Source organism: Exophiala xenobiotica (genome assembly GCF_000835505.1).
Source record: "Exophiala xenobiotica strain CBS 118157 unplaced genomic scaffold supercont1.3, whole genome shotgun sequence".
In the NCBI taxonomy this organism is placed as follows: domain Eukaryota; kingdom Fungi; phylum Ascomycota; class Eurotiomycetes; order Chaetothyriales; family Herpotrichiellaceae; genus Exophiala; species Exophiala xenobiotica.
In genome coordinates, this window is record NW_013562492.1 from 1,381,942 (window position 1) to 1,407,597 (window position 25,656).

Sequence of the window (25,656 nt, forward strand, 5' to 3'; positions counted from 1 at the left end):
CATAGAACGACTGCCAAGATTCCCCGGAAGCTGGCGATGGCCTGTATTCTAACGGGACACAGCGTACCTTTGACGTACACAGTACTCACCACTTGCGATTGAGATGTTCTAGGCCGTCGTCGTTGGTGGAGATCTTGTTTATCTGCTTATGTCGATTATTTGTGTCATTTGTGATCAGGCTGAACCTCGCTCTGGCCAGGTTGCTACCCTACAGAATTTTCGCGTTTCATGTGGAGAAGGCGGCAAAAGCAACTTGAACCATACCTGGGTTTTGATGCCGAGGTTTCCGTAGCTCAGCTGTTGATGAGAGGAGATGCATTGATTGGCCCTGCATATGGTCGAGAGGCATCTGGTCCTCCTGGAGTAGCAAGGATGTTATTTTATTGATTATTGTAGAAGGACAAGTTGATACTTTTCAAGAGACACAGTAGTACATAGTACATGTGTGAAGTGGCCCAAAAAGCATCTGCGGCAAACTTTCCTTTTACGATATGCTCGGCTCACCTTCCCCAAGGCCTATTGAGGGCGGGCCTAATGTGTGTAGACACTCACTAATGCTCTTCTCTCCTTTGATGCTCCCTCTGACTTGACTATCGATTGCATCGCTGCTGTTATCAGAAGATCAGACATTAAGACGGTGCACAATAACGAAGGTGTCGCTCCGCACCCTTGAATGCTATTGGGGTACTCTATCGCCCGGTTCGCAAGTACTAAACTCCAGACGATGCCCATGCCAATGCTAAGGAGATACCAGGTCCCGTCACTCAACCCTCAATGCCTTGCCCTTAGGTTTTTGTTATCCCAATCGAGTCCTTAATCCCATGTAGTGCCTGATGAGATCTCTGTACTTGTTCCAAGAAAGGCAGTCGTGTCCTGTCCTGGTATGCCGTTCACTCCGTCCCTTGCTCCTGCTTTGAAAGTGACAATATCCCGACGAACCCACCAGACGCACTTCTCGAGCTCTTCATTTTGCATGCCCGTTCGTCCTCCCTTCCACAATCTCACCATCAATCTCAAACTCCTTCCGAATAGCCACACCGACCTTCTCGATCGCCTCTCTCATCTTGTCCGCCGGCGCCGCCGCAAACGTCGTGCGGAAGAACAGTTCCGTATCCGTGGCTCGTTGCGCGCGGAACCAGCTCCCCTTCGCAATCAACACACCCTGCTCAGCACACGACGTGAACACGCTATCCTCAATCTCCAACAGACTAGCATAGTCGATCTGCCCACCCTTCGACTCATAGACTGGATGCCTCGTCAAATCAACATTGATCCAATGGAACATGCCCGCCTTTGGCGGCACCCAACTGCACACTTCGCTGGGCAAATGCTCCTCGCAAGCATTCACAATGATATCCCTCCTCCGCGTGTACTCGGCACGAATGAACATCAACCATTCCAAGAACCCCCTGTGGCCCCAGTTCTCTTCGAGCAGGTTATACAGGGCGATCAACGAGAAGCCTGAAGGTGTTTGTGCGCTGACCTCGTTATGTCGCATGAATCGCTCAATGACTAGCGGCGCACCGGTGACCCAACCTGCACGACTACCAGGGGCAATGATCTTGGAAAATGAGTCCAACCTCAGCACTCGTCCGGATGTGTCGATAGAGAGGTACGAAGGGACGAGATTCGAGAGGAAATCTGCCACGGACACTGGCTCAAACGGCGAGGACACAGCATGCGTGTGACCGGAGACAAAGGGATCCATCTGCAGGAAATAATATGGCTCATCCTCCAGAATGAACAGGTCGTGTTTCTCGGCCACGGCATAGATCTGCTTCCTCCGCTTCAAAGACTGCGTGCTGGCCGTAGGATTCTGGCCGGTCGGTACGGTGTACACCAAGAACGGTTTTGGTGCTCTGCGTGCCTTTTCATCCCAATTGGACAAGGTATTGTCCAAATCATCAGGCAGCATCCCATCCGCGTCCATCTTGATCCCCAGCATTTTCGCTCCCAGGGGCGCCACGGTCTCGATAGCGGAGCTGAAGGTATACTCTTCGGTTATAACATACTGGCCTCGCTCCGTGAACATTCGCAAGGCAATATCCAATGCAGAGGTACTCCCAGAAGTCATACAGATATCCCAATCTGAGTAAGGCGGACTGTGCACAATCTCTGTGTGTTCGGTGAGGAAGCGCATCAAGGCTCCCGGGCCCATGGATTGTCCGTAGTTCAGCGCGATCGAAAGATCGAGCAAAGCCTTGCCATCTCGTGTGGCGTCGTGCTTACCCGAGGAGAAACTCTTCCCTGATATTGCTGTCTGGGCTTCCGAGAATTCAGGCGGGACGGGTATCATTGCACTGAGCTCTTCGAAAGGAAAGTAGTCACTGCAGCACAGTCAGTTCAAGCAGACGAGCATGGCAGCGGCAAAACAAGTCCCACATACCTACTCGGCAATCCACCACACAGACTGATGGTGCCGGGCCGGAAGTACTTCATGGCGCCCTTCAGACTCGACGGTTTCCTTGATTTACTCTCCTCCGTCAACCGATGCGCGAAACTCTTGGCTTTCGGTTTGCTGAAGCACCCTTTACTCTTGAACATATTGGCATCTGAGAACGCAGCCACAGTAGTCGCCGGCGGTTTGGACTTCTGTCGGTGCGGTAATACATCGTCGATTGTAAAGACAGGACGAGGCGGAGTTTTCGTCTGGGCTGAGTCGTTAACAACTACCGAAGACGTGTCCGTAAAGCCGGTGACTTCGGCGTGAGGTGCCATATCGACCTCCAATACGGAAGACTTCTGGTGGACAGCTTGCTGTGAGAAATTCCTGGGGTGCGAGCGAGGCAAGTTATGCGTAGCAACAGCAACCGCTTCAAGGACAGAAAACAGTGAGATCAATATAGATATAACCGGGGCGAAAACTGCAACGTCAATCTGGGTCCTGTGACGTCCTGACAAAAAGATGCAACCTCCAAGGCTGGAAGAAAATTATGTAAATGAAAGAGGACAAGACAAGGGGGTGACAAGGAAAAGTGCGCTTGCAATCGGTTATCAGCTTATCACCGGCTCATCCGTGTCCACATCAGCCAATCATATCGCGTTGAAGCACGTGAGAGCGGCAGCCATACCAAATACGTCCTAATCTGCCATCAGGAGGGCGTGTTTTGCATTCTTGCATATGTCCATGTCCATCGATACCAAGGTTCTCCGTAAGCTTCCAGTATATTTCGAAAGTGGGCGGAGTGGAAGGCGCCTAGCCGTCATCTAGTAGATGACCGGGCTGCTGGCCATTATCTTGACATCCTGCAATTGCCAGTCAGCATACCACTATCAATCGAAGCCACAAAAACAGAAAAAGAAAAAAAACGAGAGAAACGGTCCGAGAGCTCTATGATGCATAACCTCAATACTTCATTGCCTTCTGTCTCAAGCTCTTTACCTCCTACTCTCCTCATCCACTTTGCCATAGGTCTTTCATCCTGAATTGCCAGTGGGCAACATAATCTTTCCATGTTCAGACAGCCCCCTTTTATTCCTTCCCCTGCCATCCCTTGAGATACCAGAATTGCCAGCCCACCCCTCATCCATGTACAAGTATTAGACGCAGAAACGAATGGACCGTCAGTCTTGTCACAATAGCCGTCTTCTCGTTCACCACCCTGCCACTTAGCTTCACATCTCCACAGGCCGTGCTCGAGGAACGGGCAAAAAATATACTCTTGTCATTTGCTGTGCCATAGCTGCCCTCACTCTTTCGGGCCCCATCTCGTGTCCTAGAAGTTGTCGTTGGAGATGCCATTGTGGCCGGTGGGCACGGCGCCGGGATAGCCGTACGCGCTGGTAGCATCGTGTTCGCTCGCATTCAAGCCATGGCTCTGGTTCAATAAGTCGGTGGCATGCTCGGGTTGCCCGGCGTAGCCTGCTGCGGGCCCACCGGCTGCATTGCTCTGACCGCCGCCCCCGACTGGGCCCCCATAACCGCTGCTGGTTGGTCTGTTCTGGTTCTCGCCCCTTGTGGATTGGGTCTCATCCCAATCAGTTCAAATGTTCAGATTGAATTCCCTGTCGAGTTGACAAAGGAGAGAGGAGAGGAGAGGAGGGACTCGGAACTTACTTCGCGGTACTTGGAAAGATAGATCTTGAGCGCCTCGGCATAGTTCTCGAACCCAAGCGAGGTCATGGCGAATAGAATATCCTCCCCATTGACCGTTTTGCGCTTTTCCTGTTGACACTTCTCGGATGCTGTGCAACGTTAGTCAAAAGGCCACCCGACGCCCAGGAGGCTTCTAGAAGTTCGGGTTCCTCGACGTACCTTCGCTCGTGATGAAGCTGATAAATTCGCTCACACATTCCTGCATACACTCTTTGGCCTCTTTTGCGATTTTGGCGTTGTCGGGCAGAGCCTGTTTCATGATTCGGGCAACTGGCGCAAAATTTCGTATGTTAGCATCTGACATAACTGAAGCTGAAGCGGATGATGATGACGATGAGCGACCTCCATGGCGTCGGGACGACGATGGACGTTTGGAGTCGTGGTCCGAAGACATTTTCAGAGTGTTGTATCGCTAGGAAGCAATGTTGATCAAGTCCTCTGAGTGGTCCAGGTACCGCACCAGTCAGCGCAAAGCAGAGCTGCGATGCAAATCATGGCTCGAGAAGAGGAGAAGCACGAACGAATGAGACGAAGCTGGCTAAAGAGAAGGTGCAGCGTCACGCACATTCGGATTCGTACAGAGGGGTTTAAGCAGCGTTCCTGGATGCGCGCGCAAAGACGCATGGCCGTAACGCAAGGGTCGAACAAATCAAATTCCCAACACCCATAGAGGTTTTCTGTCGCACATTGGGAAAAGGGAAGGGAAGGCAGTAAAGGGATGTGAAATGAAACAGCACCAACCATTTGCGATGGGAAGCCATCGGTCTTGCTCCTTGACCTCGAATTCACCTAGACCGGTGCCTGCTTGTCCTTCTTGTTCGCGATCCATATGATCCTGCTCTTCGCCGGACTGTGCACTCTGTTCGACATCGGGCTCTTTGGGTGGGGAGGTCGACATGATGTAGTTTCAGGATAGCCGCAGCGGCCGGATAGCAAGGCGAGAAATTGTTTGGCTAACCTTGACCACGTCACACCCTGAGGCGGCACCGACGCAGAATGCCTAATGCTGGCCTGCGTCACTCTCGGACCAGTTGGTCAGACGATCGCCTTCTCTTGCGCCGTGTGTGCCCAAAATGATTTCCAGTCGGCAAGCTTCCCAGGCTGGCTAGAGGACGGTGGGGGAGGCGGAAGTGGTTGCAGCGTGCGCGAGGACGGCCTTGGGAGGGGCCTTCGGAGGAGGCAGTCGAATCGGCCACGAGCCTGTGTTGAGGCGGTCTACCACGAGGCGCGAATGACGAATCTGGTGCCGGAAAGTGGGAAGACGAAGACTCGGCTTGAGTGGATTGGAAAGGCGTGTACAGCACAGCTTGCGACGCGATGGAGCGAATGCGCAGCGACGAGGATCGGAACGGGGACGGACAGCTGCAGGACGCAGATGCAGATACCGTTGCTCGGGCTGGTGCTGATGCTTGGTACGCTGCAAGTCTGGTCAGCCGGCAAAAATGCTTGTTGACTAGATGCGTCGCCTAGTATCGAGATCTAGTGAAAAGAATGAATCTAAACATACATGCGCGACGTAAGGCGGAGGTGGGAATGAGCAAGACGAATGAAGTTGCTGCTCTGGTCGCCGCAGAAGGAACGATTGGATAGGCGGAAGAAAACAACAATGTCTGTCGCCAGTCAGCCTTTGCGACTAAAAGCCGTGATCAAATGAAACAAGAGCACGGAGTGTGTACCTAGTATTGTTGACAGTAGTGTGTACTGACCAGTGCCAACAAACACCAGCGGATTTGGATGGACCAGGATAGATAGAGAGAGAGATGATGGTTCGTTGGTGGGTGGAAGTGGAATGCGAGAAAGAGATGGTTGGCTCGAGGTGGAGGGAGGGGACTGCTCCCAACACACAGATACACACGGTTACCTTACCTACCTTACTGTGTACGGATACAGTACTCGTACTTCCGTTAGGCACCGACCTTCCCTGTTGGGTGCCCATAATGGTGGCTGGCTTGCTACCCTTGCCACCTAAGGCACACACTGGGGCTAAGTGGCTTAACTGAACTTGGCCTCACCAGCCCATGATGGCCCCATGATGGCCCTGACTTCACCGTGCACGGCCTTGACGGTTCCCGTAACAAGAGCTTCCCATCTTTGGGCATTGGCTACGACGACTCGACCCGACTATCGGCTATGTGTCTTGCTCGCACAGCGCGCCGCGCTGATTGATGGCCTCGCTTGACCTCCATGTCCGCATCTTCCTGCATGACATTTCCCTTGTTCTCGGTACCCTCAGTATACCTGGTAATCTGCAAGCCATCAGCTTCACCCGATCCATTCCACTGGTACGGGCCTGGGATAATGTTCAAGTTCTTATGGTGCTGTTGGTGCCAAACTCGAGCCATATTGCAGTGTCTTCATGGTAGAAGCTGTCTCCTGTTCTCGGGACCCTATGTCACGATCCTGCCCTTTCTCCAGCTCCATGCCACATCTACTGGCGCCTCCCGACCTTGAACTTTGTTGACCGCTCGACCAGGAATCCTACGAGAAGCTCAAAGCCTGATCACCCCTTCGTGACCACTAACCCGGCTCCCAAGTCGCGGTGAAGCCACCGCCTTTCCTCACCGTTTGTCTATCCCGTGATCCTGATCATGGTTATGCGCTGCAATCTCATTTCCCAGTTTCAAGAAGAAGGCTTTCCCTAACACTGATGTGAAGTGATAGCATTTCTCAATTTCCCTCGTCGTGACACAATCACCAACCAGCATAAAGTATTTCGTTCGTCACATGAAGCAGCAATGACGCATCGCAGCTCACCAATCAACAACCAGATATCAAGCGACCGGCTCGGTATTGGGCGGTCAGCATCATGTGCGAATTGCTTCTGGCTCTGATCATGCATAAGCGCGAGACAAGCCCTGCCCGTGGGTGTCAAAAACAAGCCACATAAGCCACGGCGTGGGTGCGCATTACCTTGATCGACTGACACTTTTCCAGTTACACAACGTTGTACAGGCACCTGCCATAGTCCGCCCGACGTGATTGTCCATTGTAATCGATTCGGAACCCGAGAGCTTTTCTGCCGCATGCGATTACACAGCTGGGATCGGGGAGCCCGTTATGCCCTGTGCCGTGGTAAGTATAGAACATCAACAAAAGACAATGCGAGCGCCGTACCCCTGCGCCTCACATTGGGCAGACACGCATACGCTCCGCATAAAAGCGCTGCATGGATTCGGATGTGCGCTGTGTCCACCCACAAGCATGATGATGTTATGCTCCTGCCCAATGGATAATGCTCCCACGTGCTACTCCTGCAAAAGTAAAGTCTGCTAAACGAGGAGTGACTCCCGCTGGCCATTCGAGATGCACAGTCTCTGAGAGACAACACAGAAAATGATGAGCTAGGAGCCGACAAACCCGAAGGTTCACAGTTCAATTTCGAAATGAAGCGTGAATAAACTATATTCATTCAAGCAGTCTAATGCTGCAAAACATGAGCGCTCAATGGTGCGATGAAAACATGACGGGGTATCATTCCAAAGCAAAAAACCTTCAGCAAACCGACCCTCGTGAATCGGCGCATGCCAACGAAGGTAACCCGTTCCCAGCGTACTGATAGAAGATGGTGCAACAAAAAAAAAGAGACTGGGGCCAAAGTTGTCCCGTACGCGCAGAATGCGAGGCATAGGAGCTGGTCGTCCAATCCCACAATCGCAAAGGCTCGAAGTTTCTTCGAATTCTGCCGTTCAGTCAGGGTGAGGCATAACGCCTGGCCCCCTGTACTGGCTCATAGACAATTTCTCGCCCACCATCTGTCAAGGCGTGGATTCGCCGTGCCTCTCCAACAGGCTCCCGTGGACCGTGGCCGTCGTGCTGGGCATAGCGACGGGGCCCTTGAGGATCTCGCAGGTGGTAATCGTCATCGTCAACCCTATAATTTCTTGGAGCAAGCCGAATGTGTTCTTCATCCGTACTCCTTCGATCGGAGTATTGTCTGCGTTCCAGGTAAGGCTGGGCTCCTGGTTCTGGAAACTCAACGTAGCGAAGACCGGGTTCCTCTATTCGATAGGAATACCTTTGCGGGGGAACTTCAGTGTATTCGTACTGTCTTGACACCGGAGGATATTCCTGATGATAAGGGTATCTGTCCTCGACGTCCGACCCAGTGCGGGCTACCGATCCGTCATGAGCTCCTCTCAATTCGCTTTCGTATCGAAATCGATGCGGTCTCGGTGGAAGACTACCTCCAGAATAGTCGCAACCAACTGCCATAGTAGAAGGGCCCTGACGGATAGGGTCTCCATGCATGGCAGCCTCGCTGACCCAAAACCTGTCCTGGTCGGGGCCTGCCGGAGTAGGCCTGACGGTTTGACGTACTGGCAGGGAAGTTGTGTGCCTCCCCTGAGTCGGCTGATCCATACTGAGGACCGCATCTAGCAAAGGAGGACGGGGTGGAGAGTGTCTAGACAAGCCTGTTGTTGGCCGTGAGCCTGGACCGTCCACAAGTCGAGATCCTGTTCGACGCCCGAACGAGCGCCGGCCGTCATCTCCTGCGTCCTCGTTCACATCATTAGCCATTGGGTCGAAGTTTGCAAGAAAATCTGCTGCCGCGGTTGACATACGGTCGTCGCTTCCTTCTCGGGTGCCCACACGACTTGGTGCAGGGCCTTGTTCCGAAGCGGCTGATAAGTGAAGAGAATGTCGGTTGGTAGCCTTGCTTTCTGGTCGTGCTTCAGAAATCGTGGTTTCGCTATAGGCAGTCAACGGCTCTCGATAAGACCACCTCGAAGACCCATCTTCGTATGAATAGACCACCGAATCTCGTGACAGCGGTCCCTGCCATTCGCGAACTTCCCACGGAGGGCCCGCCTCTGGGGCTGCAAAGTGGTATTCTCGGCGAGGTGCATATGTTGCCACATGTGAAGATGCGGCCCTATGATGGGCAACGCCCCTGGGTGGTGAAGACATGATCGGCTGAGCTTCCAGTGGGCTCCTTGGCGGCACTGCCGGTGTGGGCCCATGAGGATCGTGCTCGTCCCTGACACTTACGGAACCTTCAGAGCGGGTTGAGTAGTAGCCAGCACCAGTACCTCGCATATTCAGGTGGCCCACTCGAGCGGGTACAGAGTCGATGAAGCGCGAACCCGGCAAAGGGACGGCTACCAAGGGTTGATTGGATTGCTGCGCCATGCCAGCCAGCGGAGAGGGGTGCGCGAAGAGGTCGGGGAATGCTTCAGCGATGGTCTGAAGCTTGTTTTGATCAATGCCCCGGGAATGTTGTAGGGCTCTTATAGCTGCACCACTCGGGAGCCATATCATGTCTCGTTTCCAATCCGGTCTTGCGGATCCCTGGCCAAGTCCATTGGATGGTCCTTGAAAACCGGGGTTGCTGCTCAATGCATCTGAATCACAATGCGCGTGTTGAAAATGACTCAACAGGTCCAGCACCGAATGCTCGATCCCACTCACTTCGCCTAATCTGCTCGGGATGGCTCGAAAATTCTCTGAGCAGGGGCGGCACCGCAGTCCAGTCACACCCCTAAGGAAATGCAGCTCCGTCCGAGTGGCTATCACGTCCTGGAAAAGTGGCAATCCAAGCTCAACTTTAAACCTTCGTAAAAATCCGGCATTGACGTGCTGAATCACGACGTAAAGTCGAACAGAATTCGTCAGATCCCAAACACCTTCCGTCATGCGCCAATATCGAGTAGTCAAGCTGATGACTTCATTCACGTGATTGTGATAGACTCCAGTCCGCCCACTCTTCTGCGAGAGCCAAGCCGGGGATGATGACTGATGCCGCGTCTCCTGTTGTAGCAAGCCATGGCTCTGGTCGTGTACCCAGGGGATGTTTGGCGATGGGTCGAATGGGGGCTCGATGGGCCAGTCAGCTTCCCAATAGACGATAGTATTGCCGTAGCTCAACCCATTAGTATGTTTGGCGGCGTAGTGCTGAATTATTGCCTCGAAAGAAAACAACTTCTGATTTGTGTCGCATACACGGCAAAGAAACAGATCCTTTCCGAATCGCTCAGTATGAGGTTTAACCAGCTCTTCAAAAGCCCATTTCATATCCCTCAGCTTCAATTTCCGACAGGCCAGAGACTCTGGGTCCTGTGGAAACGCCGTTCTTTTTAATGCGAGCATATTGTCCTCTCGAGCAATCTCCTCGTCGAAACGCTGCCGTACATAGCACAGCACCTCAGCAGCAAACTTACTGGCTGTAGCCTTGGTCACCCCGCGACCGTCAGACCAAGTCTGGTGAATGAATTCCTGAGCGTACCGCTGAATCCTTTCTCGGCTAGGGACTTTCAATTCTTGCCACATGTTGGTCTCATTTTCTTGTGCTACCCTTTGCTCCTCTTCGAATTGTTCACGTGCCTCGGGCTGCGTTGTCGAACCACGTAGTGAGGCACTATGCAGGAGCTCCTTTCGTTCCGCATCAGCACGTTGCGCCAATAAACGCGGCTTCAAAACTTCCCAGGCCCTCTCATTCAGAGGTAGGGCTATCTGAATCGCTGCTTTGAATGCATCCATAAATGGCAGGGTTGACGCCATGATAGGCGGTTGCAGATCCTGACATCGTTGTTCGATCTCCCTGCGACGTGCGATTTTGGCCTGCTCTACCTCTTGCACATTCCTTTCAGCCCTCTGTTGGGGCCGACGTCGAAATGGTGCAGAAGTAGGTGGCTGTTGCTCTGGAACACCTTGCTTTCCGCTCTGTGGATGTCGTCCAGGGAGGAAAGGTATTTCCTGCAGGATAGCATGCGCAGACGGGGCAGCCTGAATTTGTGAATCTAACATATATTCCGTCAGTATGTGTGCATTGCGCCCGGTTTATTTCACGATTGTCGTCATGCCATTTGCATTCAATTTCGGAAGCACTTACCGGATGTATCAACGTCCATAGATTCTGAGCTGCCAGAAAAGCCATCTGACACAGACAGCGGAAGGTGCGGTTTATGCCGAGCCTGAATAGATGGATTAGGTGTTTGAATTCGAGGATCCTGACTGGAGGCCGTATTTGGAGCAAGACCGGCAGCTGCTAAGGATAACTTCGCAGGGCCACCTTGGAGTTCCCACTGATCAAATCGTGCAGCGTCCAGAATTTTTTGGGTTCCGCTGCTCTCAAGGCCTTTGTACCACTCTTCCAGAGCAGGGGCTCCGAGAGCTTGCACGCTTTCCCTCTCGGCTTGCAATTCTTGGAGCTGAGGCCTGAAGTAGTATTTGATGAGTTGGACCTGGGGAGGCGGCTGCGCTCGCTCTAGCACTGCTGAGGGCACGTAGTCCATTGACGAAGTCAATATAGCGTACGGCAATCCAGGAAGCAAAATAGATGATCCGGAAATTAGAAGCTCGGTTTCCTATGTGATAATGAGAAATGGGCGCAATGGTTCGTCAGTTGTGGCTCACCTTGACAATTCTGTCCTCTAAACATCTGCCACAGGACCTTAGGCGGAAGGGCCAGATGGTACGCAGGCTATTGAATCCTGGACTTGCGTTCCAAGGCAACCTCGGTTGACTAGGCGTGTCTGCTTTAAAACCCCTTTTGCAGAACTGGCAGTACTGGCCACGGATGAGTCCCCACATCTGCAGCTCGGTCATGTCATCCATGGGCCTGGGGAATCCTTGCAGGAATCTCTTCCGCGAGGTTGCCCAAACGGCATCCTGGCTTTGCAAGGCAAGGCGCTTGACTTGACTAGACCCGTGTGGCAAGGGTAAACTTGGATCAAGCAAAGAACGGAAATAGCGACTGACACATATCAAACGCCCCAGAATGATAGGATGAAGAAAAGTGAAAATGTGCTGGAGGATTTCTTCAGGTAAATCCTGCAGCGTACGCCTCTTGGGCAACGTCTCATGCCCAAACTGCGCCTGAGAAGAAGACTCGGCTCCGGAAACAGAGATCCTCGCTCTCTTCCTGGGAAGACCATCATTAGACCCGGCGGTCAATGATCGTTCATTTGATATTGGCCCGGATGACAGATTGCCGATAGCTTGGTTCGATACTCCTGGAGTCCATGCCCGCTTCCCTGGAGGTTTGGCACCTCTCTGCGGCGAGGGTATTGTGGGATCCATGCTACAAGACAATGCTGGCCATATGTGGGAAGACAAAACGAAAATGACAAAAGAAAATGTTCTTGAGCACAGGTATATCAGCGTTCGCAGCTGATATCAGGATGTGCCATCCAAGCTTGGTCTAAACGAGACAGAACCAAAAACATCTCGAGCGACAAAGCCGTTCGAGGAGGAAATCTGAGGAGTATGGTGCAAGGGCAACTTTGAGAGTCGGCCAGTTGCTGGGTTCTTGAGCATGAGCAAATATGTGCAGCACACAGCTGTCACCATCAAGAGTGCTCGAGAAGTGTGCTGCTTTCAAGTGCACCAGGGAGGGCTTCAGGGCCAGCGGCTTGTTGTTGCGATTGTCCCGGATCGCGCAGAGCAGGTGTACTGCTATCGAAGTCGGATGAGGGGGAGGCGGTGTAAACAATCACTGGGGGCGGGCTGTTATCAAGATAATGTGGTCGCGAGATTCTGCCAGCAATAGAGTGCGAGGTAGGTACGGTCGTGCGAGTGTATAGGCGTTTTGATCACTGGTAGAGTTGCGAACGTGGTTGGTGAACTTCGCAAGGTGAGGTGCGCAGATTAAAGGCAGGTTTGAGCGCAGGCGGCAGCCCTTTGCGAAATACCGACTTGTCTGACATGGAAGACGCTGTTAACTGAGCCTAAATATTGGGAATTCAACTGTCAGGCACCGTGGTGACATCATCTGCCAATGCCGTGCAAGGCTTAGTCAGCCTGCTCGCGGCTCGTCCGGTTTAGGAAATACTGCAATGCCGCCCTATGATCACCCCCTTATGCTACCGGTCGCCGGTCGTCGAGCGGTCTAGGTTGGTACCACGTTGATAGTCTATTTGAGACTGGGTCTACATCTATTTCACCTCATGCTCGTCCCAAGAGTCAGATGATTTGGTTTCTCCTAAACCCTGCCTAATCTTCCACTACCTTCAAATGTACTAGCAGTTTAGCCCCGGCAGGGCCGGCGTTGAATGTATCGTACAACCGCATATCCTCATCGGTCATGGAAGAATCAATCGTGGCGTCAAAGCGCAAGAAAAAGCAAGCCGTCAGTAAATTAAGTTCCATCTCTGCCAGACTGAACAGACAATGCAGTCAGCAGTAAGCCTTCGCATCGCAAGGGACGGAGATAGTTTGGACCACACATCCAACAGTGACAGCATCAAGGAAGACAAGGACTCACTTCATTCCAATACACCTCCTGGGTCCGACGGAAAACGGAGTGAACGCCAGCTTGCGCTCCTCGTCATTGTTGCTCGAAAGCCATCGATCCGGATTGAATTTCTCTGGATCTGGGAATGCCGATTCCCAGCGGTGGATGGTGTAGTTTTGGGTGCCAACAACGGTCTGAGCGAAGGTGAATGACTTGTCAACTAGGGGCTCGTCAAGGCAACTGGCAGAAAAACTTACCCCTTTTGGTAGAGGATGGCTGGCAACTACGACGTCCTCGGCGGCTGTGCGCGGCAGCGTTGCGATGATGGTCGGGTACCGGCGGAGTGTTTCGTTGATCACGGCCTGGAGGTAGGGAAGATTGCTGCAGGTCTGTTGGACGAAACGTGGAGAAGAAATCAGCGAGATCCTGGTTCCGTGTGGACAACTCATTTGAAGGAAGTGCTCAGTGTGTCTGATGCGGGATCTCGTTACGTACCAAATTATCAGGGACCGTAGATCGATCCGGGAATGCCGACTTCAACTCCTTTTTCAGCTTGCGGACAACGTCTGGGTTGCGGAGACAGCCCCAAAGGATATAGACGAAGGTGTTGGCAGTGGTCCCACTGCCTCCAAACCTGTTCATTCGTTTGTCTCATCAGTACGGATCAAGCTTGTCTTATGTCTGGAACTGGTGGGTCCGTCTTACATGCCGCCCATACACTCCTCTGCCAGTTCCGAGTCGTTTAGGGGCCGTCCTAAGTAAGCGTCCTGATTGCTGAGAACATTGCTAAGGAAGGGAGTCTTGGTCCCATTGACACGAACTTTGCCGACGACGTCCATTGCGATCTGTAGCGCATAGCGTTGGCCAAATGTGTGTATAAAAAGGGGATACTGGGATGGGGAAGGGGATTGTCCACGAACCTTTTTCCAGGTCTGCACATCTCGAAAATACCCGCCCACGCGCCCGGGCACGTATAGTCCCCATTGTTCCAACTGTGGCATGAATTCTTTCTGTCGACTCCTCAGCCGATGGCCTCGTGACTTCTCTCTGTCTCGTTTGTGACTGGGGAGTGGACTCACATAGATAAATGTCGGGCGCCATGCGCGGATGTACTGCATGATAGGGTCGGCTTTGCCCTTTTTGACCGACCCCGGATCTTCTTCGAACATCAGATGGTCTGTGACGGATTTCTTCTGGTGAGCCTGAGTACTCAGGGCGAGCTTCAGCCCTTGCTTGGAAACACTCACACACAGTGTCGAATCCCAACCAATGCGCCCATGGGTACACGTTGATCGGCTCCTCACTCGAGCGGCTCAGCCGTTCCCACTGATCCAAAAGCGTTTGAATCTTGGAAATCAGGTTGGGCTCGAATTGATTGATAGCGGCCTGGGAGAATCCGCGGGCCAACAGCTTCCGCCGTTGGTTGTGGGCTTCGGCATTCCTGTGGGAGTCAATGACGGAGCACCCACCTGGTGATACTTGAGGCACGCTGTGACGCTGTGGAACATACCGGAAGCTGAAAAGATGATTCTCATGGAAGATTCTCTTGGCTCGCTGCGGTGACCAGATGATCCGTACTTAGCACTAAATTTTTGGGAGCGGTGGCTGCAGGGGTGGCTACCTGCGTGTACGTACGTAGAAAGTCTCCTCTTTCACAAAGCTCTTTGAAGTGTATATGTCGCGGACGGCCGCTGGATTTGCAAAGGAGAGTTCGTTTGGACCGACCCGCACGATAGGTCCTGTCCGCGGTATGTCAGGGCTCATGACGTTCTTGACTTGCTCGAGAATGCCCCCGAGGGGAAAGGTTAAGCGGGTGTTTACCATATTTCTCATGAGCTGCGTGAATACGCTCCGACTTGCATCCGTGGAAATTGCCAATGCGACTCCATAGCCGGGAGATGCTAGCAAGAAAAGGGCCAGGGTATCGACGTAAGGGATGGAAAAACAGATTGTAGACGATGGTCACGAACACGTAGAGCGTAAAGAACGCAGGAATGCCGAGAAACAACAGCGACAACCGTCTCGAACGCTCCAGCTGGGGTGTTGTCGGTGCATTGGCGAGAGACATGGTTTTGGTCGCGGTCAGGCTTGCTGCGAGTCTCTACTATTGACAACGTCCGGACACCCTCAAATATACTGTACAACCTGTCGAATTTCATTCTGACGTGATCGGTTAAGAAACCCTCCGGCGTCGCCAGTGTCGGAACGCGTGATGGCAGCATAGATGTGGGGCTTCGGAAGGCTGGCGGAGGTAGAGGCAGAGCCGGCGAGGGCGGCGTCGGAGGCGGGTGAGGCGGGTGAGGCGGGTGGTTGTGCCATGGCGATTGGTCAACAACGGCGGCCCTGCAGCAATTGAACCGAGGATGAAGGATGTACACGGTGATCTGCTGTGATAGCAGCTGGTGTCGCCATCCAAATGAGTCTGCGTTGGCCTCACGGTTAGAGGGTCAATCCGACGGCGGGCTGTCGAGACGAAATTGAGGGCCGGTTAGTGATACAGTATTGCAAAGCTGGGACATGATTGGAGGTGATTCGTTGGTTTGGAGTTTGCAGTGGTTGATTTACTCTATGAACAAGGGCGCGTGCGTTGTCGTTTTCCCTTGGTGTTTGGTAAACTTGCTCCCGATGACCATAAGGTATCATGATAGATCCGAGCCTGTACAGCCTGGTTGTGGTGGCGCATTCCTTGAACTTCTCCCTTCCCCGGTGCGTTGGGAGACCACGTGTAGACCCCTCACATGCGCACAACTGCTCTTCCGGGTTGCACCGAACATGCCACATGACACACTGAGTCTTGCCGGTATCAGAGGTCGAGGAAGTCCAGGTTGGTCGCAAAGTCGTTCAACAACCAGTCTTCAGAGAAAGAGTCCCGGCGGGACTTGTCTTGCGCGAAGCCTTTGAAGAAGCCGCTGCTAGTCGACCCTGTGGGATTAGTAACACCGGCATCACCGCTATATTGCTTAGCTGACGAGGTCGCCACAGTGGCTGTGAGTGATCGGTCAGTTGACAGCGTACAGCGAAACAGTATATAGGATGTAGTTGGGATCACTTACATCGCGTCAGCAGAGACGAAACCCTGTCGTCCAAAGCACGTAGAATCTGCTGGCCTCTCGAAGCAGATTGACTTTGTGATTTATGATACTCCAAAATGGCCTGGCATTTGGTCCAGGATGCCTGAAACCGTGACGACTCGCTCGTCACACGCAAGGAAGGACACAGCTTTGCGGCAATCAGGACGGTTGCCGACGTGAAAGTGACTGTTGCCCCGTGTCAACCACCCCGAACGAGAAGAAGATGGGAAACAGCAGCAGAATCTGTAGGGGCACATCTTACAATAAACCATGTACCAGCAGGCGGATCGATAAACCGTATCCAACCTCTGGTGCAGAAATTCAATCATCTCGTGAGCCGTGATTATGCATGCCTCGGACATCCGCAGGCTCATCTCCCGCAAGAGAGCCGTTCGGAACATGGTCTGGTCGTCTTCAACCCGACCAGACTCTGTTCGCATCAGAACCAGCAGAACGGGACGTAGCAGGAGAATTCGTGTATGAAAGAATCTAGTGCAGTCAGAAGCATCCTTCAGCGACATGCGTCCGGAAGAGGAAGAGCAGGGGTTGGAGGACGTACCGAACTTGAAGCACGTTGGCCTGCAATGTAGCCGAGTCGCTCGCCAGAGGTGACCACTCTCTAGGTTTCAGAAATGAGGGCAGATCACGGTGGAAGTCGTTGAGGCGGGCATCCAGCTCAACCACCTTAGTGAGATCAGGCACATTCGGCCGGGTGGCGCTTTCACCCCTGGCACGCAATGGCACCGTGACTCCTGCGTACAAGGCAGACAGGATATCCTCTAGGATGTCGAAGAGCTGCAACGAATATACGAAACAACCGTAGGGGGGAACGTAATCCCTCGCGAGGACTTGACCATCTTCAGAGTCACCTTCTTCATCTGTAAGGGCAGGCATGGTGTTGGACGAGTGGTTGGAAATCATGAAAGGACGACCAAAGGTCATTGATACAAGCCTAGCAATTTCAAAAAAGTCATTATCAATCACAGCGGACGGCCGCTTCGTTCACATACCGGTCCAGGATTAGACAGCAGCACCAAACTCGTGATCTCATCTGCCAATTCATGTCAGCTTCGACCGAGCCATCGGCCGGGATTGAGTATGGTCCATCATTCAGATGCAACCCCAGTCCCTGGGCCGCTCGGATGGCCAAGCCGACGACGTTCCAGCATTGATTGGCATGCTTCGTCGACTGTAGGTAGATGCCGGTCAAAACTAGTGTCTGGACGGCCGAGAAGGAACTAGTATCCAGGGCATCCAGTGCCAGTAGCCGTCTGGATCGTTGAAAGAATTCGTCGGAAGCCCGCGCTCTCTGGGCAGGAGAGAACTCTTGGTTGAATTGGGCTCCCAGGGCCAAGACGATGTTCACCATGCAATACGAATTGGATTCTTCGTCTTCCTGGCTACCCTCACTGTCCGCCGGCTGAGCATGCCTCATCCAGAGTGCGTCGTAAGCTTCGAGGAAGGAGCGTCGGTGCAGGACGGGGAAAAGTGGATGGACCACGTCCCAAAAGCACTGCAAGAGAGCGTCGGCCAGTCTCTTCCCGGGAAGGACGAGACCACCGTCGTTCGGTCCCATGGCATCATCATTGGCGCCACGGAAGACCTTGGTCGGTTCTCGGCTGGTAAGGCACTCGGATTGCTGAATCGGGCTCACGTCTTCATGGATTTGATCGCCTTGCTCCGCGGTTTGAATGACGCTGTCGAGGAACGCGACTGTTGACGAACTGCCATAGAACCCGCTGCCATCATACGTTGCCGTAAAAACGACAGCCATGGCATCGGTGCTATACACACTTCTCATCTCTAAGACGGGTTGTACGGAGTGAGATTTAAGACATGAAACACCGACCAGGGATTTGTGCGAACGATCAGGTCGAACCTGAGCCAACGGATCACCCACGGGCAGGGTCGATGTCGAGAGATCTAGACATGGTTAGTAGAAACTAAGTCCAATGCCAGAATAAAGAGCTGGAAGGTACTTACTCCCAAGCTCGGCTGCAAAGTCGAATCGCGAAGGCACAGGTCCATCTGATGGAGGCGGATTGAAATCTTGCCTCGGACGCTTCGATGGTTTCTGCACATGCAGTCAGCGCGACGTGAACGTTCTGGACAGGGAGCCGAATGGCATCCACAGCTCATAGGCCATCCGACAAGTCCGCTGGCGACTGACATTTGTCGCTAGTACCACTGCTGGTAAAGGTCTAGATTGACCTCGAGAAGCAGCCTCAAAATCGGGTCTAGGGAATTGTAGGCTCGTAGGAATAGTCCTTTCGAAGAGTCAATCCTGGAGACTAGACAAAGGGTGTTCCCGTACGCTTTCCCCGTGATTGTCTTTTCCGGGTACTGGCATTTCCAGCCATCAGGTCTTCTTTTACACGGCGTACAGGACGGCCAGAGGCCATCGCAGCGCTTCTTACGTCTTCGGCAGGTGTGGCAAGCTAGGGAGACTTTGCTTCGCTTTGGCACATGTGGTGGTGCCCAAGGAGTCCGACTCGATCCTTGTCTATCGGGAGGAGGAGAGAAATCCAGACATGACTCGAAGGCGCCGCCATCTCCAAGCGTAGATGAATGAACCAAATTCATGGACACTGGCCTGTTATGTGATCGAATTCTCCATGGCACAAGGCAGATGTTTAAAAGTGGCATGCTCTCCAGTCGTGCTCTTATAGCACATTAGCCTCATCCCACGCCCCGCGAGATCTTCGCCCCCATCAAGGCCCAGTTAGTGACCCCATTGGCAAAGGATGGGGGCTCCCAAGGGCTACTAGGCTCTGGTTTAGTTGATTGCTCAGGCTGGTGCACCCGGCTCACTAGGCTTGTGCAGGCCGTGTCAGGCGCGGGGCAACCATTTATTATCGAGGTTATTCACTGAGCAAGGAACATCATTTCTTCCGTACGACGTACGGTAAGCAGTGGAGCCTAACTATTTAGTGAGCCCTGCGAAACCTCCGCCCAACTGGCTTCTTCACCTTTGATATCTAGTATGAAGCTCAAGGATGCGGCTCTACACATCTGGTCTTGGACTTATATCGTTTACCGAAGCAGATTGTCAGGCTCCCACCAGCCTCTTGTATGTCGCCATGTTCCCTAAAAACAAACGGTAGAACGGCGCTTCTATGCTTCCCATCGTACCTTCTCATGCTGCATGCTCTCCTATGGTCGATGACTTCCTTGTCATGAATCGACTCAGGTCGCCAACGGGTAATTGGAACGGCATCTGTGTGGTCTCCAGCATTTGCGCGCACAAAAGGTACCATCCGCCTATCGCGCACACGAAGAAAAGAGCCCCACTGGCCTGAAGTGAAAAGGCAATTAGCACCTGTTTCAACGGGAAACAAGGGTCGGTAGAAACTTAGGAGTTTAGCCTTACAATGGTGAGAGTATTCGCTACCTCCATCTGACCCAATGCGATCTTCCAGTGAGCACCAGCCAATGCGGCGAACCCGGGAACCGCCGCGAAAAAGATCACAAAAAGACCAACGTTGGTCCGGGTGGAGCATATCAAAAAGAGCAAGTTCAGGACGGCCATCATGAGGATGAGGAATGCTGGACGGGGAGTAAGCAGCGGCTCCGTGGAAATCGCCTTGTTCAGGAGATCGTACCGAAGCTGGAGTTGAATGCCGGACTTTCAAGACCTTCAATGAAGTTCGTTCCCGTCGATGAATATGCCCCGGCAGAATTGAACCAGGGAATGATGGTGCCCGCCACTGCCATATAGAACGACCCTGCATCCACGAAAGCCCAGTCAGATTCACCTCTAGCGCAAACGGCAAACGTGAGGGCGGAAGACTTGCCGTACGACATGAAGACGACAAAGGAGAAAGTGTTGCCGAGAATAAATTCCATCAGACCGGACAGGATCAGCAGCGGCCCACTGAGAAAGACGAAATCACCCCTAGTCAAGTTAGCGGTGCCTGCCCGCCGATGATGAGATAGCAGAGTGCACCAAAAACTCACGTTGACGCTGAGCCCGCTCCACCCGCTCCTCTCCACCCCATCAGGTCGCAGGAAAGGGGAGTGAGACCCAGGCAGAAGCCAACCAGAGCCCTGAAAATGTATGTGTCAGAAAGCAGTTCTTGCAAAAACAAAGTATGACAACAGCGAGTTCTCCAGACACTAAGCAGGCTCAGGACCACAGAGACCACAATGGAAAGACGTACACTGGAGTTGGGTTGGCGAAAGTCCGTCGCAAATCTCCCCTGACGGCGTTCTGTGGTGACAAGTACAACTTTTCAAAGAGTTCGGGGCTCATGTTGACGCTAGAAGCGGAGCGAATATGCTCCAGGGTTTCTGTGTGAGCCTTCCGCCCTCCAACGTCACTGCGTAACCCAATGTGTCCTTCATCCTGCCCAAAGTGACGCTCGGTGATGTGGTCCATGTTCGAGAAGATGGGAAGCTTCCTTTTCGTTGAATGGTTGTGCCGAGTCACGCTGGGTTTGAAGTCGGTTATTGCGAAGCAGCCTTCAAGAGGATGTGATTGGGGACTTTTGTACTTTGATCTCTTGCAGCAATATCAAAAAGTGGTCACGCCCCCGGATCTATGCAGTCCCCTTTCCGGGTTTACGAAGCGTGTGGGGTATCCGGGGCGCTTCGGCTTAGAAGGCCTTCGCTTTTTGCAGCATCCCGCTCCGACGCTGCCGCCAGACATCGCAACTTTGGAAAAAGGTATGGCTCAGGGTGCCATTCCGACCTCAGGGGAAGTCCAGCTCTGTATGCCGAAGCCAGGTACGGATGGTGCATGAGCCGATTAGGGCGTTGTGTGCGTCCGCATCCTACTCGAGGCCGGAATACACAGACTCGGCTCCATTCGCTTCGTTTGTCGAGACGCAATTGTTACGCCTGTCGAAAGTGGCTTCTCAATGCGCTCAAAGTGGTCAGCGTGTGGATTCAGCAGGAACCACCGAGCCAGTCAGTGGCAAAGCTCAATTCTCAATGGAAGGAGACCCTTTGGACCCAATTACTACGTACGGGCCACAGACAGACAAAGCCCAGTACGACAACATTTGTAAATTCCTACGGAAGGCTAGAGAAGACTGTGTCAATTTCCTGTTGGGAGGTCCACCGATGGCGCAGGAAGACGGCGGGCTCTTAGTGCCTCCTACGCTCGCCCACAACCCTCCAGAGGATAATGATCTCATGAAAGAGGGAGTGTTTGGGTATGGTCTCGTTCTTTGCTGTTTTAAATTCAACCAAATGATACTTGATCCTCCTGCTGACCTCATATGTGACATAGTGCCGTCTCGTGCGTGGTCACATTTACGGATGAAGAGGATGTTATCCGGCGAGCGAACGGCACTGTATACAGTCTTTATGCCAGTGTTTTCACCCCCGACATCAACCGCGCGTTACGTGTCGCAAAGACTTTCGAGGCCGGACAGTAGCGGTCAATGAGACCTCGCCTTATTATTGCCAGGATTTGCCCATCGGCGGATACAAGGGCTCGGAAAATTGGCCGGGAACTTGGCGATGAGGGGCTTCATACATGGATCGAGATTAAGACGGTCTATGCGAAGCTTTCGTGACCTCCTTAGGGTAAATGCAACGTCGGACTCGAATGCAGATATTAGCTCCCTTTGGCCACAATTCACTACGTGGTCTTGTTGGCAAATTCAAGACCGGCCTTTGACTCCATTCACATGAGACATATTACCAGAGACAAGGCTGAAGAGCCAAGTAGCCCCAAAAACGAATGGCTTCTGAGTTGACGCGATAAGTTATTATACAACCAGTAGACGCTCACAATAGGTAGCTGTAGTAGAGAAGATGTTTCAGCCTTCTGCCTCCTTTCTAGGGACTTAGGTTCTATATAGCGGCTAGCTACTTGTTCTGGTTGTAGCTAGTCATGTCCATCACGGGTGGTATTACAGTATTGTAGTCGTAAAAGCGGCACGGTCTGGGCCGTCGGCGTCCACGTGAGACGCTAAGCATCTGATGACGGAGCCAAAGTGGACTGCGGTGCCTGCGAAATGCGCTGCGCCATCTCCGACGTTGCTGCCGTTACTCCAATGCCTTGGACTTGGAACCTCTGAATAAGGCCCAGTAAGCTGCCTCTCGAATCTCGACTACTGCAAAGTCACCAGCCTTCATACAACTTAGTTGGGTTAATCGGACACTTCATACACTCTCTTACGATTCCTCAAGCATATTGCAGTCTGTCTCAACACCCTCAAGCTCTGGCCGCGGGGAAATAGGCATCCAGTCCTATTCAACCTCTTTCCTACCTCTAGCCCTCTATGGCTTCTCTCAATACATCCACGAACGGTCCCTCGATCTCCAAAAGCTATCAGGCAGTCGTGAATGCTCCACCTCCCTCCGGCCCAGCAGCAAGCTCCCCAACGTACGGACAGTGGGCAGTCTTCTCAGTCTCCGCTCCTTTGGCGAATGCGTTTCAACAGGATTCGGGGAGTAAGGAAAGTGTCTTGAAAGTGCAAAGTACGGGAGAAGGAGAGCTCCTTGATCTGATAGACGAGTTCTCGGATGGTCGAATTCAGTTCGCTTTCGTCAAAGTCAAGGACTCCAACACTGGCCTTCCAAAATGTGCTCTAATTGCTTGGTGCGGTGAAGGCGTTCCGGAGAGGACAAAAGGATATTTCACAAGCCACATGAACACAACTGCTAAGCTTCTGCACGGCTATCACGTACAGATCACCGCAAGATCGGACCGAGATCTGACACCCGAGGGTATCATCCAAAAGGTAGCCGATGCATCTGGTTCCAAATACTCGACGAGTAGCTCTGCTCCTCCGCCTGTTGCCGCCACTAAGCCTACTGTCGCTTCGAAGCCTGTGTTCACTCCTACCCAGAGCAGTGGTGCGACAGGGGGCTATAACCCGCTGGCTCGGAACGTTCCCAAGAAAGACACAAACGTGGACGAAGATGGCTGGGGCACAGATGCACCGCCAGTGACTCGCACGCAGCTGGAGAGGGTTCAGCCAGCTTATCAGCCCACAAAGGTCAATATGAGAGACCTCACATCCCAAACGCCTGCTGCATCAACATCCAGCAGCAGCCCAGCAGACGATAGACCTGGCGTTGTCAGAGGGGCATATCAACCAATCGGCAAAGTTGACATCGCGGCTATCCGACGTCAAGCCCAGGAATCGGGACAAAGCCGCGATGATAGACCAGAGATCGTCAAGGGCTCTTATGAGCCAGTTGGCAAGGTCGATATCGCTGCCATCCGCGCCAAAGCACAAAAGCCCGACGACTCTTCAAGCTTTTCACGCCCCGCACCAGTGTCCAGCCCTTCAGCCGGCCCTTCTGAGGAGCCTGAACGGCCGCGTTCACTGGCCGAGCGGTCAGCCGCCTTCTCTCAAGGACCGGAACGGCTCACATCGTTGCCTAAACCAAAAGTGGCTAATAAGTTTGGAGGCGGCTCAACATTCACCGGGACAAAGGCACCAATTCCGGGAGGCTTCGAAGCCAAATCATCTGCTCCGGCTGCTCCTGTTGGATCGGCCAGCAGAACCTTTGCTGACCAAGGAGGAAAGACACCTGCCCAGCTATGGGCTGAGAAAAAGGCGCGTGAGAGGGGTGTGAGTGGTTCAGGAGAGCCACCAGTGTCCCCATCTGGCCACACTGGGCAATCTCCTATCATGTCACAGAAGAGTGGTGAAGGTGGGTGGAAGAGCAGTTATGCCGGCAAGAGCTGGGCACCTGTGCAGACTACGCACACCGGTCGCAGCAGCATTGGCCAACAAGTCACTGGAGATAGCACGAGTAGGGCTCAAGAAGAGGAGGCTCCTACTTCTCCCAGCGGAGGTATTGGGTCTCTGCGCGACCGATTCAGTGGTGCTCCGCCTATGGGTGCTCCAGCCACGTTTGACCGGGCGCCGCCCCCGGCACCAGAACCGGAGACAAGCAACAAGCCTAACCGTGGCATCCCAATTCCAGGCTTGCCCTTTTCACAGCCTGAATTTGACGAGGAGAGGACACCTGCACTGCCCACTCCGCCTGCTGTGCCAAGGAGCCCAACACCTCCGACTCCAGACATGAGAGAAGCGTCGCCGATTCGGGTTGCGATACCCGTGAGTGCATCAGCGGCACCAGCCGAAGTCGCCGACGCACATGATGAGCAAGTCTCACCACCACCAGCAATGCCAGCCGCTTCTATGGCCCGAGCGATGCCAACACCAGCCGCTGAAGATGATGAGCCTGCTCATGAACCAGATTTTGGCAGGGCCGCCGCACAAGCGGAGGCAGCTGCTACAATGGGACGTGAAGCCGTTGAATCTGCTCCTGCTGCTGGGCCTGGTGCCGAGCGAGCTCGAGCCGAGTATGACTATGAAGCGGCCGAGGATAATGAAGTTTCGCTACGTGAAGGTGCGCATGATAGTCTATATGAGTCGCTATGTCCCTGCTCACAGTTATAGGTGAAATTGTCAGTGATATTCAACGCATCGACCCTGACTGGTGGTTGGTCAAGAACGAGGCCGGACAGGCAAGTTGCCCCTCGATTGATGTGTCGGGAGGAAAACTAATAGAGACGACAGGAGGGACTCGTTCCAAGCAACTATCTCACTCTTTTGGAGGAGGACGACCAAGCTGCTGCTTCTGCTCCTGCCGCTGCCGGAGAAGCTCCTCCGCAAGCGCCAGGGCCGGCTGCTTCTCAAGGGGCTACAGCTACGGCACTCTATGACTATGAGGCTGCAGAAGACAACGAACTGTCGTTCCCAGAGAATGCCGTCATCTCCAACGTGGTAAGTACTCCCTCTCGCTCATGTACCACCACCATTTGCTGATTTCTCTTCCTCCAGACCTTCCCAGACGAGGACTGGTGGCATGGTGAATACAATGGGGATTCGGGACTGTTCCCTGCAAACTACACAAAGCTGAACGAATGAAGGTGCACAGATCCAATCTGATTGTTGGGCTCTTGCGTTCAGGCACAGAGGGAAAAGTCTTACTACTTAGCCAGATTAGACCTCAGATTGCTCTGCCCGTGATGGCACAATACGTGCCCTGTGGCAAGATCGTCCAAACATGCAGTCACAACAGCACGTACTCGTAGCCTCTTATCATCTTATCGAAGGCATGACGAAAAGTCGATGAAAAGATTTTCCAATTGGCGAGTTGGTACGGAGACGAGTAGGAGATGGATGCTGCTTGACCAAAGAGACAAGCCGAAAGACACCAGGATGGCACAAGGCGGTGACCCAGAAGAGCCTAGTGGGTGCTGTGGGTGCTATGGGTGCTTATTAGGAAAAGCCCAGCTGCAAGCTAAAAAGAATTCTGCCATCATCTTCCCCAGAGAATTTTCAAGGCCATGCACGGTGACGGCCATGATGGGCTGCTGTCGAGTGAATGTCGGCAAAAAA

General features: G+C 53.1%; 7 protein-coding genes across 8 annotated transcripts; 2 read left to right on the top strand and 5 right to left on the bottom strand.

Moving 5' to 3' along the window:
* Positions 1 to 637: 637 nt before the first annotated feature.
* On the bottom strand, positions 638 to 2,914 carry PV05_04711 (uncharacterized protein). The gene is made up of 2 exons (XM_013461139.1): positions 2,387 to 2,914; positions 638 to 2,327 (listed from the first exon to the last, which is right to left on the bottom strand). Exons 1-2 carry the CDS (start codon positions 2,716 to 2,718, stop codon positions 965 to 967), a joined length of 1,695 nt encoding a protein of 564 aa, XP_013316593.1. The 5' UTR covers positions 2,719 to 2,914; the 3' UTR covers positions 638 to 964.
* A 414-nt stretch (positions 2,915 to 3,328) lies between these two features.
* On the bottom strand, positions 3,329 to 5,922 carry PV05_04712. Of its 2 annotated transcripts, XM_013461141.1 has the most exons (6): positions 5,773 to 5,922; positions 5,604 to 5,706; positions 4,838 to 5,513; positions 4,256 to 4,366; positions 4,058 to 4,185; positions 3,329 to 3,968 (listed from the first exon to the last, which is right to left on the bottom strand). In XM_013461141.1, the coding sequence occupies exons 3-6, from the start codon at positions 4,992 to 4,994 to the stop codon at positions 3,717 to 3,719; spliced, it is 648 nt and encodes a 215-aa protein (XP_013316595.1). In that variant the 5' UTR covers positions 4,995 to 5,513; positions 5,604 to 5,706; positions 5,773 to 5,922; the 3' UTR covers positions 3,329 to 3,716. The 2 variants fall into 2 exon arrangements, with proteins under 2 accessions (XP_013316595.1, XP_013316594.1); XM_013461140.1 differs by having other exon boundaries at positions 4,838 to 5,706.
* Positions 5,923 to 7,453: 1,531 nt separating this feature from the next.
* Positions 7,454 to 12,692, bottom strand: PV05_04713 (uncharacterized protein). Its single transcript, XM_013461142.1, has 3 exons — positions 11,450 to 12,692; positions 10,926 to 11,400; positions 7,454 to 10,833 (listed from the first exon to the last, which is right to left on the bottom strand). Exons 1-3 carry the CDS (start codon positions 12,113 to 12,115, stop codon positions 7,787 to 7,789), a joined length of 4,188 nt encoding a protein of 1,395 aa, XP_013316596.1. The 5' UTR covers positions 12,116 to 12,692; the 3' UTR covers positions 7,454 to 7,786.
* A 249-nt stretch (positions 12,693 to 12,941) lies between these two features.
* Positions 12,942 to 15,343, bottom strand: PV05_04714 (uncharacterized protein). The gene is made up of 11 exons (XM_013461143.1): positions 15,090 to 15,343; positions 14,904 to 15,007; positions 14,779 to 14,822; positions 14,516 to 14,709; positions 14,348 to 14,445; positions 14,189 to 14,278; positions 13,974 to 14,113; positions 13,764 to 13,902; positions 13,526 to 13,657; positions 13,299 to 13,462; positions 12,942 to 13,193 (listed from the first exon to the last, which is right to left on the bottom strand). Exons 1-11 carry the CDS (start codon positions 15,334 to 15,336, stop codon positions 13,028 to 13,030), a joined length of 1,518 nt encoding a protein of 505 aa, XP_013316597.1. The 5' UTR covers positions 15,337 to 15,343; the 3' UTR covers positions 12,942 to 13,027.
* A 459-nt stretch (positions 15,344 to 15,802) lies between these two features.
* PV05_04715 (uncharacterized protein) lies at positions 15,803 to 18,962 on the bottom strand. The gene is made up of 8 exons (XM_013461144.1): positions 18,654 to 18,962; positions 18,510 to 18,606; positions 18,323 to 18,413; positions 17,350 to 18,262; positions 16,899 to 17,291; positions 16,602 to 16,828; positions 16,322 to 16,525; positions 15,803 to 16,253 (listed from the first exon to the last, which is right to left on the bottom strand). Exons 1-8 carry the CDS (start codon positions 18,920 to 18,922, stop codon positions 16,072 to 16,074), a joined length of 2,376 nt encoding a protein of 791 aa, XP_013316598.1. The 5' UTR covers positions 18,923 to 18,962; the 3' UTR covers positions 15,803 to 16,071.
* A 2,183-nt stretch (positions 18,963 to 21,145) lies between these two features.
* PV05_04716 (uncharacterized protein) lies at positions 21,146 to 21,720 on the top strand (the record flags this gene model as incomplete). The annotated part of the gene is made up of 2 exons (XM_013461145.1): positions 21,146 to 21,495; positions 21,573 to 21,720. Exons 1-2 carry the CDS (start codon positions 21,272 to 21,274, stop codon positions 21,718 to 21,720), a joined length of 372 nt encoding a protein of 123 aa, XP_013316599.1. The 5' UTR covers positions 21,146 to 21,271.
* Positions 21,721 to 22,319: 599 nt separating this feature from the next.
* On the top strand, positions 22,320 to 25,599 carry PV05_04717 (uncharacterized protein). Its single transcript, XM_013461146.1, has 4 exons — positions 22,320 to 24,661; positions 24,712 to 24,779; positions 24,832 to 25,038; positions 25,096 to 25,599. The coding sequence occupies exons 1-4, from the start codon at positions 22,573 to 22,575 to the stop codon at positions 25,180 to 25,182; spliced, it is 2,451 nt and encodes an 816-aa protein (XP_013316600.1). The 5' UTR covers positions 22,320 to 22,572; the 3' UTR covers positions 25,183 to 25,599.
* Positions 25,600 to 25,656: the final 57 nt, after the last annotated feature.

Coding starts and splice junctions, on each gene's coding strand:
- PV05_04711 (XM_013461139.1), bottom strand. CDS start 2,718: ATGGCACCTCACGCCGAAGTCACCGGCTTTACGGACACGTCTTCGGTA. Junction 2,328..2,386: donor TGTGGTGGATTGCCGAGTAG/GTATGTGGGACT, acceptor ACTGTGCTGCAG/TGACTACTTTCCTTTCGAAG.
- PV05_04712 (XM_013461141.1), bottom strand. CDS start 4,994: ATGTCGACCTCCCCACCCAAAGAGCCCGATGTCGAACAGAGTGCACAG. Junction 4,367..4,837: donor ATGGCTTCCCATCGCAAATG/GTTGGTGCTGTT, acceptor ATTTTGCGCCAG/TTGCCCGAATCATGAAACAG. Junction 3,969..4,057: donor ATCTTTCCAAGTACCGCGAA/GTAAGTTCCGAG, acceptor GATTGGGATGAG/ACCCAATCCACAAGGGGCGA.
- PV05_04713 (XM_013461142.1), bottom strand. CDS start 12,115: ATGGATCCCACAATACCCTCGCCGCAGAGAGGTGCCAAACCTCCAGGG. Junction 11,401..11,449: donor TAGAGGACAGAATTGTCAAG/GTGAGCCACAAC, acceptor ATTATCACATAG/GAAACCGAGCTTCTAATTTC. Junction 10,834..10,925: donor TATGGACGTTGATACATCCG/GTAAGTGCTTCC, acceptor AATATATGTTAG/ATTCACAAATTCAGGCTGCC.
- PV05_04714 (XM_013461143.1), bottom strand. CDS start 15,336: ATGTCTCTCGCCAATGCACCGACAACACCCCAGCTGGAGCGTTCGAGA. Junction 14,279..14,347: donor GGCGCCCGACATTTATCTAT/GTGAGTCCACTC, acceptor AGGAGTCGACAG/AAAGAATTCATGCCACAGTT. Junction 13,463..13,525: donor GCCATCCTCTACCAAAAGGG/GTAAGTTTTTCT, acceptor ACCTTCGCTCAG/ACCGTTGTTGGCACCCAAAA.
- PV05_04715 (XM_013461144.1), bottom strand. CDS start 18,922: ATGAATTTGGTTCATTCATCTACGCTTGGAGATGGCGGCGCCTTCGAG. Junction 18,414..18,509: donor CAGTGGTACTAGCGACAAAT/GTCAGTCGCCAG, acceptor CTGCATGTGCAG/AAACCATCGAAGCGTCCGAG. Junction 16,526..16,601: donor CTGCTGGTACATGGTTTATT/GTAAGATGTGCC, acceptor ACGGGGCAACAG/TCACTTTCACGTCGGCAACC.
- PV05_04717 (XM_013461146.1), top strand. CDS start 22,573: ATGGCTTCTCTCAATACATCCACGAACGGTCCCTCGATCTCCAAAAGC. Junction 24,662..24,711: donor TGAAGTTTCGCTACGTGAAG/GTGCGCATGATA, acceptor TCACAGTTATAG/GTGAAATTGTCAGTGATATT. Junction 24,780..24,831: donor TCAAGAACGAGGCCGGACAG/GCAAGTTGCCCC, acceptor TAGAGACGACAG/GAGGGACTCGTTCCAAGCAA.